Source organism: Siphateles boraxobius, unplaced genomic scaffold (genome assembly GCF_051911475.1).
Source record: "Siphateles boraxobius isolate OS27281-9 unplaced genomic scaffold, OSU_SipBor_1 9, whole genome shotgun sequence".
Classification (NCBI taxonomy): Eukaryota; Metazoa; Chordata; class Actinopteri; order Cypriniformes; family Leuciscidae; genus Siphateles; species Siphateles boraxobius.
The window spans coordinates 27987903-28003472 of NW_027509219.1; the positions used below are offsets into that span (position 1 = coordinate 27987903).

Sequence of the window (15570 nt, forward strand, 5' to 3'; positions counted from 1 at the left end):
CTTTCATTAGAATGATTTTTTTTATATTATTCAAATAAAATGAAAGATTAGGTTGGAATTACATTTCTGTTTTTGCTGATGGAAATTTGTATCATTCGAGATTTGTTATTGTTGACCGAATGTTAGCTCTCAAGACCAATAACCAAAATTTTTATTTGACAGCTGAAACTAATATGGTATGAAACCTCATTTGAATAATATTAAAATATAAAAAAATTATATATAAGTATTATATATTTTTTAATTTTTTCAACTGAATATGCTAGTAAACCATCATGAACAACGAATAAAGGAACAAATTACAAGCAAATAATTTTTTTATAAATAGATAAGCTGATTTATGGTCACATTTTTTGTTCCAGAGTGTCTGTACGACCGCGTGTCTCAAGAAACAGCCGACAGCGCAGAGATTACCCAGCGATTATCCAAAGTGAACAAATACATCTGCGAAAAGATCATGGATATCAACAAATCCATCAAGAACGAGGAACGGCGAGAGTCCAAGCTTCTCATCCAACAGACAGTGAAGATGGAGAACTTCCCTTATGACAGCCTGTAGGGGGCGCTGAAGTTGTCACCATAGCTCATTCTACTCCTCAAGGACTTCTGGTGGAGAAGGTGCACGTAATCACCGGCGCTGCCAATTGAGATTTCCACTGATGCTCTCCCAAGACCTCTCTGTCTTTTACTCTTACAGACCCTGTTACAACCTGTCTGACAGTTTTACCTCTCTCCACACTGCCTTAGCATTCCGGTGTGCATTCTGTGAGTGAATCGGGCGGGTTTTTGTAAGCTTTAAAGGGGGATCTCGGGGTGGGTCTGATGTTATGCGTGATAGACAGGAGCGATCCTTTAAATCGTGTGCAAGTAAAATGTGTTTGGCACATCAGCTTGTGTTCTGTGTCAGAACATGTCCTAATGTACTAAAGAGGTTTCCCTTCAGAAGAAGTCTACTTGTTTGCGAGGTGTCATAAATGCTGGCTTAGAGTCGGAGTCTTAAGGGTAGGTAGGTCACTTCACTGAGACCATCTGCTAAAGGTACTTAACATAAAGAGTTGCACTTTTAAACAGGGTCACACCCTGCGTTGTCTTAATGAACGATTGATTTAATTAATCAATCTAGGCCTAATTGCTCCCGTTAATTGCTTTCCTGAGATGACTACTGATGGTCCGTTCTTGATGGTTGTTAGGGGTGGAGAGGTCGCATGTAGTCAGTGATCCTGGTAGACGGTTGTCCTGGAAGACGGATTAGCAGTGTTTCTTTGGAATTCAGTCCCATCCAGGTGAATAAATATTTGTTAAAAGTTCAATTTAGACTTTTTAAGGTCATCAGTACGCTTATTGTTTTCGCTTTAGGCGATATTCTGCCTTCATGTCCTGTTGGGAAATTCCTGCGTGCTCGGAAGTCAAAATTACGATGACATGTTTTTAAGGGCTTTACACTACGGTTCAAAGGTTTAGGGTCGGTAAGTTTTTTTTTTTTTTTTTTTTAATGTTTTTGAAAGAGGTCTCTTATGATCACCAAGGTTGCAGTTATTTGATCAAAAATGCATGTGAAACTTTATAAAAAAAATTAAATAACTTTTCTATTTTAATATATTTTAACTTCGAATTTATTCCTGTGATGGAATAGAATGTTCAAAAGAACCGCTTTTATTTGAAATATAAACCTTTTGTAACATTGTAAATGTCTTTACTGTCACTTTTGATTCATTTAATGCATCATTGCTGAATATAAGAATTAATTTCTTGAAGTAATCAGTCCTTAAACTTTTCAACAGCAGTGTATATTTAAACAAAATGCATCATTGGGTAAAATGTGGTGCCCAAAACAGTTGTTCTGATTCAACACCGAAGAGAGTATTTTAATGTCATATGTTTAAGTATAGTTGAATTCTGATTCTTTGAGTTCTCTTGTTGTGTACAAAGTTCACAACAGTACAGTAAAAATGCCGTAAAGTATAAAATAAGATTCTTGTAAACAACAAAAGCACATCCAAGTTGATTTCAGTGAACTTGATGGACTAGCCATGGGACAAGAGTTATTGTATTATCGGGTCTACAGAGATGGAGACCACCTAAGACCTTTTACCAGCCGTAAATTGCACTTGGGACGGAGGGTAAGTGGAAATCAGAGCTGGGCTGCAGGGCCTTCTTCCAGCTGGCAATCATTGGGAACTGTGTTCTCCGTTTTATAGCAAGCTGTGATTGTAATATGAGCTGATATTGCTTTAACTGCACTTTGGTGTGTGAGTGTGGAGAGATGCCAGGTGCTGTGTGCGGACGTGGGGTAAAACTGTCAGCAGTGCTCTGGGTTACACATTAGCCTCATTCCTCTGGTCACACCAACAGCAGAGTCTCTGCTCCTGCCCACCTGTAGAGGGCGCACTCATCGGGGGGAGAAATAAGATATCGTGACAACTTACAACGAGCCATGCCATCCACACTTTAGTCCTTTGACGTCTTTATTTTCATCACAAACAGTTTATGTTGCTTGTCGGCGTAACAAAAGAAAGAAAAACGAGCCTTTTGCAGATTTGGGTTCTTGACTGTGATGCCATATCGCTTACTGTGAATTAACCACAGATCTGCCACGCAAAAGCCTCCCCGTTTTTGTTTTTTTTAAATCGAGTACATTTATTAGTGGGGAGAAAATTTCAGTGTATATTTGGAATATATTCTCATGTTTTTGAACATTTCATTGTTTGCATCCAGGCTGCACCTTATCCCACTAAGCTTCTGGTTCAGAATCGAGTCAGACAACGTTGTAATTCTGTCTTTATCTTTGCTGGTTCATACTGTATGTAGTTTATAATCATTTCTACTTTTACAGTGTATATGTGACGTTTGGCTATTAATGTAGATCCTGGGTAATCACATTTCTAAAACAATGCAGGGTTCTTCGTGAATACATCATCTCTAATGACAGAAACCCATATCTGAAATTGATACTAACATGGATTTTTTACCGCAGGTATCTCAATGCTTCAAGAACTTCAGTTTATGAATTCCACCTCACTGTGAGTCATTTGTTACAGACTATCATTTAATTTGGAGTCATTTCCGTCGAGAGGCGGTCGTTGCCCTCCTTTCCGTTCTGAGGAAGTCATTGTCCATCTTCGACAACGTAGCACTTTAATCCTAAGGAGAGAAAAAAAGTATAAAAATTCATCAATGTTGGCTGATTTGTTGTGATTTACTCAAGCCAATTTAAAAAAGTCAACATAAACATTTAACAAAGCTTGTGAAAAGAGATTCACAAGAAAACATAAATCAGTTTTCTGCCACTCAATAGCAGTTTAACAGTCATTTGTTTCTCATTCTTTCGAGCTTATGAAAGCGATTCCTTTTTTTCTTTCTTACAGCGATGTATCACCAATATGTCAAGATAATTGGACAGATTGTAATAAGGTTCTTTTGTTCCACTGAATGTCTTTCTCTACTTTTTTTTTCCTGTAGATATTTCCTGTATTGTGTGATATGTATTGCCACACTTTTGAATATTTGATGTTCCCAAATGAGCGTACGTACTGTGCGGATATACTGGAAAATGACAGCTTTAGGTGTGTCGAGGAGGTTGAATGAAAGCCAAACTTTATCATCTGTCCATGTGGTCATACTTTTTATGTGGAGATTTGCTAGTGCGACCGTTGCCTTGAAAAAGACTCCAGCGTTATGTATTGCTCTATTGCTTTGTTTTTGTCTCTCAGCTGCGCCGAGACTGAATTCGGGCACGACGGCGTTCAGATCCAAGTAAAATGAAAAATTTAAAGTTTCTTCACTTGCGAGATCAAACCAGTGAATCCCATTAGGGAAAATCCGACTTTTAATTACAATCATGTACAGTATTTATAGGCTAAAAGGCTACAAAAGCGAAGCATTATCCTCGCGAAGGCTGTCTTTTCTCTTCTGGGAGACTGTGGTGAGGCTGGTGCCTATGCTTTTCAGTGGCTGGGTAATAGCGGTGCTTAGCTTTGAGCTGGTCTGTGCCTCTGGAAAATGGCGAGTCTGGTGCAAAGTGCATGAGGGATCAACATATCATCTGAGTTGTTCTTGGCATATTGTCCAGGAGACGTTTTGTCATGGCGAATGAGTTTCATCCAATCTGAATGTGTGTTGGTGTGTTGGAGGTTTGTGTTGTTCTGTTGAAAATAAGCCAAAGTGGAATCTCTGCAACGGACAGTTTGTGATCAGTCTTATGAATTAACTTTATATGAACTTGCACAAAAACCGTCCCCTGCTAAGTTTTTCCACAGTTAGCTAAGCTAAATGAACAGGAAAGTAGGCGAAATCTATATTTTATTTTTACTGAAAAAAAGACTGTGCTGGTGTTGCTGTGCTGTCGACAACTTCATTGTCTGATTTATGTTGTTTTCTACTCCGTATCAAGAGCATTAAGCTTTAGATGGATATGGCTATATTGTTCAGATTGAAACGTGTTTAATCGTTTATTTCTTCATTCCTTTATGATGCCAAAAAAAAAGAAAAACTAGAATGAGGACATTCTTCGGGGAGAAAATAGTTAATTGCTCCGGCCTGCTTCACTAACCTACATGCTGAGATTGTCAATCAAATGCTGAGGACCCGCCCACATGTCACAGCAATTCTGAAAACTGCCCAGTAATCTGCTATCGCAAGAACAGCAACTTCCTGTTGCGGTTTTACTTTTTCATTGTTACATTTACAATAAAGGTCCCTACTCAGATTCATTCTTGTATAACAAACAATATTCTCAGCTCTACTAGTGAAAGAAATGTATTTTTGATAAAAACACAAGTTCAGGTTATTCTTAGTCTGAAAACAAGCATGTAGAGTCACATTCCTACCTCATTCCCGATCATCGTCTGTCTCGCTATCCTCATACCTCATTCAGAGATATAAATCAGTCTATATGGTGTAGATTCATTTCAGATGTTGTCTTTTACTCCCTTAACAACTGTGTCGATGTCTCTGTGGCAGTAGAAAGCGTTTGGTTTTTCGTTTCCTTGCAGTAATTACATTTTTATCCCATTGATGGTGCTACAGCAGGCGTGGGTTGTCTACTCTGTGTTAATTACCTCAGATGGTGCTAATTTTTCTACTTTTCTGGAAATCGTTCCGCTTTGCATGGATACAACTGGTTAATGTTCATTTTATAGCAGCAGGAATTTTGGGATAAAAACAAAGCATCGGATAAACTCTTAGAAATTGCATTCAGCACACGTCGTAAAGATTTAGTTTTTAATATTTAAAATAAGACATACCTCTCTAACTAATTACCTCACATACTCTGTTCCAATTTAACAGAATATTAAATACCGTGCACGCAGGATCTATCCGTGGCCATATAACCTTGTGTTTATCGTACAATACAAACCTAATGCTGGAGTAAGAAACCTGATAATCCAAACCATCTACCTAAATCCTACTGGGCAGTTGACTCTCACAGCAATGCGGTCCTCAGCACTTAATGTGAAAGTCAATCCCACTGTAGAATTACAGTGCAACTAACATGGTAGTCTTACATTTGATGGTGGTGGTGGTGGTGGTGATGATATTGTGCAGTATGTTAACTGTAGAGGGTTTTCTTAACTTACCAAAGTGGGTCCCTCCCAAAGAAACTTTGTTGTTGTCATGAAGAAATGTTTGAAAACAAAGTGTCTGATTTGCATTTTAGTTCAGCAAAAACATCTTTAAAAATACGGGTGTGTCGAGCGACCGGCGCCAAGCAGAACGTAAATAAGTCTGTCCACAAAAATCCAATCAGACGCTTTTTTCTGTGAAATGATATATCAATGCAGACAGTTGATTCATTTAGAGTGTGTACTGTGAGAGCTGAAGGCAAATTGTGAGACTTTTGCTAGCGAACTCTTTCCAGTCAAGACGTTTTTGATGATTCTGTGTCATGTGAAGCTCAACTGACCTCAAGACCAGACAATGAGTTCAGAAATTGATAGTATTGCATTTAAATCTGATTTTCATTTTCATTTCACATTTTGTCTTTATCACGTCTTTGTCATCTCTTCATTCTTGTTGCTGAATAAATATCTAGAAACCTCTCTCTCTCATATATATATATATATATATATATATATATATATACACATATATGTATGGAACATGTATATATGTATGTATTAATCAAATATTTTCTGGAAAGTCATTGATGGAGAATGTTGGATGAAATAACTGTGAACATGCTCACTTTCAGGTCTGCGTTTGTGGGTGGTTGTGGGTATTTTCTTTTGATATGGTCACTTACTGGTTAGTATTGGTTTTACTATGGAGTCAGTGAGAGCTGCTGTCAGCGGGATCTTCCTGCTCACAACAGTCCCTGTTCCCCATACGTTAGGTCTGCTTTACTTGCACACAGATCAAGCCTAAGCCTGTACTAAAAAGACTCTCAGTGGAGAATTTTTATTCATACTGTGTTTTTAGGCCTAACCCGGCTTAATTCCAGCTAAACTCGGCCTCACTGCAGCTTGTGTCTGACTCCACGGGGACTCAAACAGAGAACGAGGATAAAAAGTCAATGGAAAGCAAAATCAAACGTTATATGTGAACCAGTTGCACTCTTTACCTGTGCACAGCTGGTCTTGCCGGTTAACATCAGTCGTGTGTGCGTGTGAGTTTATGCGCGTGTGTGCTGCAGTCTCTTGTTCAATGTACAGATCAGCAGAATAAATTCAGACTTTTATTCTACAAACAAAACCTGTCAGTGTGAGCTGTTTTCTTTTTCACAAAACGGTTATCTTGAATTGATTGATATAACTCAAGACAATGGACAAGTGTGAAGTTTTTCTCAGCATATAGAGTAATTCACTTCATTCTGTGAACATTCTAAGAAAATGAGAGTGTTAAACGTCAGCAGCCGGCACTGTTTGCTATCTATATGAAGTGTATAATCTGGATTCTGGAAGATCAGCCAGCCCCATCCTGTGTCCTTGACTTGATTGGACACAGACACGCACATTCACAGGAGGGATGTGATGTTTGTGTTTGATGTGTGGGGTTGAAGTGAGAGAGACTGCGAGATTAAAAGCAAGATTGATCCGAGTGTCAAAGAAAGATAAGCACACTGGCCTGTCTGAGTTATTGAGGAGGTGTGACATTGATATCAGACCACACACATACTCAGAAGTTCAGGTTGCACTGAGCTCTTGTAATAATTGAGAACGTCAAAAACCTATTCTAATATTAAATGAGCAAGTATACCCAGATGATGGAGTTGGAATCGCCAGTTTGCTGGAAACTTTTTCCCTTTCCTGTTTTCCCTGGATCTCAAAGATCTTTCATAGATCATTTCGACTGAACAGACTAGCAATTATCTGTCATGGAGATAACAGTCTGTAGTCTTCCTTTAGTATTTAACGCTTCCACTACTCTCTCGCTCTCGACTCTTTTCAAACTGCTAAGCACTTTTCTGCCTAATGTTATTGCCTACCTATGCAGTCTCACTCTCTTTCTTTCTCCATCTCTCCCTCTCTCCATCAGCCCAAGGGGACTGCTGAATGTCATTAAAAATAACAGTATCCACATGACTGTAATATTTTGCAGTGGTGTTATTGACAGAGAGATGATTTAGTGTAGTAATGATGGATTGAGCTGGGCGTCAGGGCCGGCACATGCAGGGACGTGTGTTCACAGCAGAGAGAATCGCTCTATTTCATTGCATTGGATTTTTCATCCTCAAGAAGAAAAAGTACAGAAAACTCTGTGTGTTTTCAAGCCTGTTTATCTGTAGTTTAGATTTGAGACTAGGGTTTTTTGGTTACTCAGTAGACGGAGTTATGGGAAGAGAAACGGAAATGGGATTGAGACATGGCATGCTGGTCACACTTTAGATTAGGGTACAATTCTCACTATTAACTACTACTTCTGCCTCAATAAACTCTGCATTACTGCTTATTAATAGTTAGGTAGTTAAGTTAAAATATCCTAAAATATCCTTAAATATCCTAATAATATGCATCTTAATAAACAACTAGTTAATAGTAAGAATTGAATCCTAAACAAAAGTGTTGCCGACATGCCTTATTCAAACTCCCTTGTTATTTTCAGTTGTATTTTTATTAATTTTAGTAATGTTTGTACTTTGTACAACTTCGTTTAAGTTATTTAAGTTTTTCTTATTTATTTCTGCTTCGTTTCAATTATACCAAAAACATTTTTAGTAGTACACTGTTTTTAACATCTCTTTCTTGATTCATCATTTGATCCAGCTTTAAATATTTAAAACCGTTATACCCAAAATTGGATTCAAATTGCAAAATGCGCTTTTCCAACCAAAATGATAAGATGCCAATGACTAAATTAAACATAATGAGGTTATGTGACAACACTGAAACAATGGGTTTCTGTTCCATATTGCATATTGTTTTACATACCATTTAAAAGCATTAGACATCCTATAATCATCCTATAATGCAGTTGGCATTATGTTAGAATTCCGTACCGCTTATGGCTAATGAAGAGATATATTATTAAATCTCTGCTGATCCCTAATGCTGAATTTCCCAGAGATCCCTGGGTGAGTAGCTGGGAAGTGGATGATGAGATGAGGGAGGGAGTTAGTACGAAGAAAGATGAGGGAGGGTCCTACGAGAGACATCTGTGATTGGCACTTGTGAAATGTGCTTGTTGTCACATCACCGAAAACCTCGATGACCCCGAGCGCTATTTCATTGTAGCGAGCTGCGGTGACAGCGGACCAGGGATGGGCGGCAGATGCGTGCTGCTGGGCGGGGGGTTCTTTAATCAGGGCTCGCTTCCAAGACGACGTCCATCACGGCTTTCATTGATGTGCTGTCACAGAGGCGCTGCCGTCAGCAGCAGGGCTTCACACATCATCCTTTACCTGCAGCTCAGCACTCCACTCGTCATCCTTTAGCAGCGGGAGCGTGCGATTGGGCAGCCGGTGGGACAAACGCTGTCACCGAAGGGGGGCTAGAGTGATGGAAGCAGCATGGAATAGGAAATGTGTGGAGATGAATAGAACTTTTGCGCTGCTGTTTACAATTCTACAAGTGATGACAATAAACCGGTGAGCTTTGCAAGAGGAGCAGTGCGATTTTTGCGTCCAAGCCAACAGAGCATTTAATACAATGAAGCATATCGAAGAATGTCAGTGACAGTTCACAACTTCACATGTGCGCACACACTCACACAAACTTGTTCCTGCTTTTTGATTTACATGAACATAAAAGCCTAGAGGGAATGAAATGTAGTTTTCCAGTTGAAAGACCGAGTAAAACGTGTCCTCGTCCGGTTGACATTTTCAGCACCCCAAAACCAAAATTCTCTCAAACGCTTGGAATGATCAATGCATTTTTTTTTCTGTCACTAGAGTAAATGTGCAGCAGTAGCATATTAGATTTTCAGTTTATATCCTTTGGTTGCTTTGTGTTTTTTCCCCTCTGATTTTTAGAGGAAGGTCATACATTCCTCTGTAAATGCTATTAACCTATGCAGACCGCAGCTCTTCATAGCACAGAAAGCAATCAATGGACGAGATCTTGCTCTAGGTAAATTGTATTTTATGGCTGTGATATATTGATGCATGGACATTGATTCAGCCCAGCCCTCGACCTGAAAAACGTTGAACAATACTTCAGAAAGGGAAGGAGAAGAAGAGACAAGGACAAATCACACACTATCTTACTTTTTAGTGGGCAATAAGGCCTTTCTGTGATTTTTCTGTTGACGAGAAATGGACTTTGCTTTAATGCATTCTGCCTTTAGTTTTTAAACTTCTTAAAGGGACAATTGATAATTTAGCCAAAAGGAAATCCAGACATTACATAATCACGTTCATGACAATTGCAAACCTTTATGACTTTATTTCTGCCATGAAACACTTTTTTTCAATGTAGTTTGTTCCAAACACTCAAAAATGACAAAAAAAAAAAAACATCATGAAAATGATTCATCTTCTAGATCTTCTGAAGCAAAATATATATTTGTGTGAGGAACAGGCCAAAAAGTCTCTAAAATCTGGAAATCTCAATATCTGTCTGAGCTATCTGTGGCATGCGCATGAGTGATGTCTATATTTTTGTGAATGAATCTTTCATATGAGTTTTATTTATTTCAGTGAACCAGTTGATTCAGTTCACAATATCGGTCTGTATGATTCCCTGATGAATCTTTTTCTGATTTATTTCTCTTGCTGACTCAATGGTACGGTCGCAGTAGTTGTATAGACCACTTTTAAAATAAGTAGTTTTTCATCCTATTTGAAGCTTAAAACTGTTCTTACCCATTTCTTATAATTGCATGGAAAACATTGACCAGTTTTGATTACGTTTTAGGGTAAAATTATAAAATGGTGCCTATCTGTTAACTAATGGCATGCAAGGGGAGGGTTTGGGGGGAACCTAATCGAAGCACTTCATATATTTGCAGTTTCACTTGCTGACGACGAAATTACACATTTCACCTTTAAGCACGCCAATAATGCAGCTAGAGAAAGTATTTTAAAAGTCTTATTTGAGACTCCCGGACTCCTTATTTGAGGCTCATCTCCCGAAAGCATAGAGTGCAATATCTGTAGTCAATGATTCAGAAGGCCCGTTGCACTTGTTACCGGTTCTACTTGACCCGCTCAGATCGAGAATAGAACCAGGTCTCCAGTGTGGGAGGCGGGCGTGCTAAAAAGGACAGATGCAGCCATTAGAGCGCCTCTTGAGGCCAGGGGAATGAAGTTTACACGCACAGCTCTTACTGCCCTACGTCCGTTACACTCAACCCTCTAAACCTCACTCCCATCCATAGACTGTAAAAAATTTACTTATTGTCCGTGATGTCACCCGTAGGTTTCTGAAGAGCATTTTTGAAGCCTAAAAGTGGGCGGACCCGGCCGTCGCCATCTTTGCTGCACGTCACTCCCTGATAACAAGAAAATGGGAAGAAGCGGGAAGTGGGTGAAGCTTAGGGGGGCCTGGTTGCCAGCAGACAAACAGCTAGAAGTGACAGCAGCAGCAATCCACCTGTCACTCAAGTGGTCATGCCCTTAATTATGCAGAACTTTAAGGCTTAATATAATTTAAACTAAAAAAAGTTCTAAAAAAAAATTCACCCCCATCACAGTTGTCATGAAAGGCAAAATTAGCTATATAGACCACAAACCAATTTTTGTACCAGGCTGTAAACTTTTTTTTCTGCTGTAAAGTTGGGCATTTTAACATGGGGGAGCCTATCTCTAGCGGCCAGTTGATGAATTGCAGTTTAATTCACCTCCGTGTTAGCTTCAAGAGAGAGATCGGAAGGTTGCCACTTGCTCTCATCTGGGTCACGGCACCAAATGTAACCGGTCCTACTCGCCCTGCTCCGAGCGAGATTCGAACCAGGGTCTCCGACCTGGAAGGTGGGCACCATAGACGCTAAAGACCGCAGCAGTGTGCCTCTAAAGGCCAGGGGAGTGAGGGTTACACACACTGAATGTAACCGATCCTACTAGCCCCGCTCCATGCAGGACTCGAACCACGGTCTCCAGTGTGGGAGGCGGGCACCCCAACAAGGACGCTAAAGATTGCAGCCTCTAGCATCAGTTGCTACAGCGCCTCTTGAGATCGGGGGAGTGGGGTTTACATGCACGACTCTTACTGTCCCACTTCTGTTACACACTGTTACCTCCACTTGTGTTTGAGTATCACACTGGCATTGTTTGATTGATCTGTGTGGACCAGAACTGTGTCAGATCAGGCCCTATTAAAATAAACATCTCGCTGCAGAAGAAACGGGTTAACTGGCTGAGAGAGTCAGACGTCTGATTTATTTTCCTCTCCTCCGCATGTCAAGCAGAAGGCTCTGTAAATGACTTCGATTAACGCAGAATGCTCCCGCAATTAAAAAATTCAAAGCTATCATGAATTTTTCATACTAGGGATGTTTAAGCTAATTATGGCTCAAAATGGAGCTCTTTGCCGAGGCGCGGCAGAGTCGTCTGACATTGACGGCCAATGTCACTGTCACAGAGCTGCTCTTAGCAACACTTCTAATCATCAGAGCTGCTTAGTATTCATGTCATTGTTTCTTTCTTTTCTCTCAGCCTTTCTTTCTCTTATACTAGCCAGACAGTCTCCTCTAAAAGTGTTAAATTGTCGTCTTCATATGATGACATCAGTAGTCATATCATGGTATGAAAGCTAGACAAGATGTTCTATCGAGAATAACATTTAGTTTAACCGTTTAATGGTAAAACATCTGTAGCACATATATTCATATTTCATAATCTCTACATATCTAATCACAAATCTTTCTCACTACCTATCTTACCATGATTTATATCACGAGTTTATGAATAATACTTAATTTAGTTGTTAAATTGCGGCATTCAGCATGTATGTATTAGTTACCTTATTTGGGCAACTGAAGCTGGCAGTTATAAAATAATTATAAAAATTATAACAGTGTCATGTAAGTCTGGTTAAAAAAAGATTTTTGAAGCCATCCTCTGCACCTTTGAACAAGGATTATAAAATTGATTTTCCTTTAACAAAATCTTTCACCATGTAATATATTAGTCAACGCACTTTAGTCAACATTATATGGATATAGATCACATAATATAATACTAGCAGACAGCTTCTTCGTGCCAAGGCTAAGAAACAGAACCAAAGGCAATATGTACGATAGTTTATTGGCTTTAAGGAATCAATGGCAATGAAATATTCATAGACTTGGATTTTGCCAAAATTATGATTGACAGCTTTCCTCTTGCAGATGAAGGATTGTGGCAGGCTAAACAAAAACAAATTATCTAAATTAAAAAGTTCAGATTGTTGTTTCCGTAACTGCTCTGCGCATTTGACCTGTGGTCCATAGCATGGGTTATTAATCATTTTTTTTAAATTCAGATTGGGTTGCTGACATTCAGTAGGAACTGCTCTATTATAAAGGATACCTCTAATATGAACGAAACCCTTTTATTAGTGACTCAAAGCGAGGCATACGCTTGCATTCATCTCCCTTGTTTGCAGTCATTAAATAAATTGCCTGATAGAACAAGAAGATCTTTTTTTAGGATGCATTGTTTGGCCTTTTGAGTGTCCTTACATTACAAAGAAAATCTATTTTAGTGGCCGTATAGTAAAACACTCCATAAGAAGTGAGCAGCAGTCGTTTAGCATGCTGTTTTATTTAAATGGTAATCACGTGTGATTTAAAGAGCCATTGCAAACGTAGAGGAGCGAGCAGATCTTAAAGCAGACCTCAGCTCTGGTGAGGAAGACTGCTGGAGTTTGTCTCTGCCCATCTTCGCGTTTTAACTGCACTACAAAGTTTTGTACTGAGATGACATCTTCCCCCGTTACTCTGAATAATTAATTAGACATGATAAATTATTCCTTACTCAATTCCACAATCACCGGTACACACGTGTGCACACTCTCTTTTGTGTGTGTGTGCGTGTCAAGTATTAACATTTCAGAACCCTCGTGATTAGTATTCTCAAGGTTCACCTGTGTTTCTCTGAAGGTTCAAGTGGACAAAAGCCACAAAAAATGTGTCAAGCCTCAGTATGAGGCAGTGAACTTTAATTTCCTGAGAACGCCAGTGCTCTGTGAGGACTCAAGAGATGTTTTTTTTTTTTTGTGGCTGAAAAGGAAAATACAAAAGCTTCATACAGGGCCAAAGAACCCTAATTTGCCAGAGCTCTGGCTTGCTTAGAGACTAGTCTTAACCATGAGATGAAGAGGCCTCACTGCGCGAGAGGGCTACGTACAAATGCCAAGAAACCAAACTAATATAGAGCTATTTCCGATCTCAGATCTGTAGATCCTTCCATGGTCTTTTGAAAGCCATTCATGCCCATTCCCAGGAGAGAATGGTTACCGAGACTTAGCTGGGTACTTTAAAAGTCTCCAGGTTGGTTTTGCCAGCATTGTTGGACATGAATACTGGCTCTTTGGATGTCACCCCTGCGGCAGGATTAAAGGCAGCAGGGAGTTACGCTCAGTAAAGTCTGTGCTTAATAACTGCGGTCTGAGGGTTTTGTTTTGAATCGCTTGAGACCCTTTGAGTGGTGGGCCGTGTATGTATTTTACTGTGTGTGCTACAAGAGGGGGATGAGAGAGGTGTTGATAGCCTGGCAGGCAGGAAGGGATCTGGCCGTAGCCACAAAGGCGTCAGTAAAGGAGACAAGAGCCGACAGAAGTGGCCTTGATTGGCCTCCCAGAGAAACAGACAGAGTCTAATGTCGAAAGAGGAAACAACTCAAGCTGTAAGCTTGAAAAGCCAATGTCATGTTTTTGCAAGTCTGCAGTCAGCACTCTTCGACAAAGACACTTGTGTTCAAAAACCTTTGGACAGACTGCAACTTTTTTTTAACCAATTTTTAAAGTGTGTTTTTAATACTATTTTTAAAACTTACTTTTAACAGCATCTAAAAAATGTGTAGCACAAGATGATGTAAAACTGCGAGATGTGATACAAAGGCCAAAAAAGGGTTCATTTGGGGGGTTTCGCAGCAGATATTGATAAATGTGATTACATTGAATTAATCTGCATGTCATTTAATAATCTTTCTCTTTCATTTTTTATTCTATCAATTTAATTGAACACCATAAATGTACCACAAATTGACTAAACAAATATAAAAATTAAGCTATTTATAGCCTTATATACAGTATAATATGTATAACTTGATTTGTGAAGGCATATACGTTTTCTCTTCCATCTTGTTGATTTTTGCACCTGTACCATTTGCGAAATGATAAATCATGAAAACTCTTGGCTGCATTTCAAAAGGTCAGCGGCAAATGGGTTCAAAGTTTAAATTATTTGATCTTTGAGCGTTACGTTACAATGGATGATCTACATGGTAGACTGTAGCTTCCAGATTCGCTTAATCAATGCTTTGGGCAACGTTGACAGTGGCCATCTGTCCGAGAAAGCAAGGCTGGGCCTCAAAAATCTATTCCAAAGGAATGAAAATAATAGTTAAACTTTGGTTTAATAAATTTACCAATTAATGAACAAAACTCAGTTAATGTAAGGAAAATACATTATATATGCTATTAAGGCCTCTATATATAATTTTTTTCTATACAGCATAGTTTACTAAACTGACCAATCAGAATGTATATTCAAATGACGCAACGTCGTTTGCGAGCGAGAAAGGAAGAGGCATGCTAAATGAAATTTCCTTCCTACAGCATATATAAGCAATCATTGTCAGAGGTAACCATTAAAACCAATCGACTTCCAGTATCACTCCATCAAACACATTTGTGGCAGCAGGTGAACAGAAACTTTTTCCAAAATATCGATGAAATCCAAATTAAATTATCTAAAAACAAGTGAGACAAACACCAGGGGTAGGCTATAGCATAGGCCTATGTAAATATTCAGTAGTGAAGGATGGAGTTCATTTACACATATGCGAGTAAATGTTAGATGGAATGCGGCTCTGAATTCATGTAATGTTTATGATGGTCTCGCGCTGCAGGATGTTTAGTTTATTTACTATATTGATTGGCAGGTGTTGTGTTGGTGAGAACGCATCATTCGTTATCTAGGTTTTTTATGATAACGAGGGAATATCATATATGTGTATGGAAACTAATTAAATAGGCTATATACATCAAACAT

The 15570-nt window shown here is 39.1% G+C and overlaps 1 protein-coding gene across 6 annotated transcripts in view; it reads left to right on the plus strand.

The window, feature by feature from the left end:
- LOC143732405 (cytosolic carboxypeptidase 6-like) overlaps positions 1 to 15570 on the plus strand; it is a 370731-nt gene that overhangs the window by 280352 nt on the left and 74809 nt on the right. For 2 of the 6 annotated variants that reach the window (XM_077223442.1, XM_077223444.1), the window contains one exon: positions 363 to 6690. The exons of 2 other annotated variants lie outside the window; for them this stretch is intronic. In XM_077223442.1, the coding sequence (XP_077079557.1) occupies positions 363 to 559 (197 nt within the window). In that variant the 3' untranslated portion in view covers positions 560 to 6690. Of the gene's footprint in view, positions 1 to 362; positions 6691 to 15570 lie in introns of those variants that run through there. 2 more of the 6 variants (XM_077223443.1, XM_077223447.1) reach the window with 1 other exon arrangement.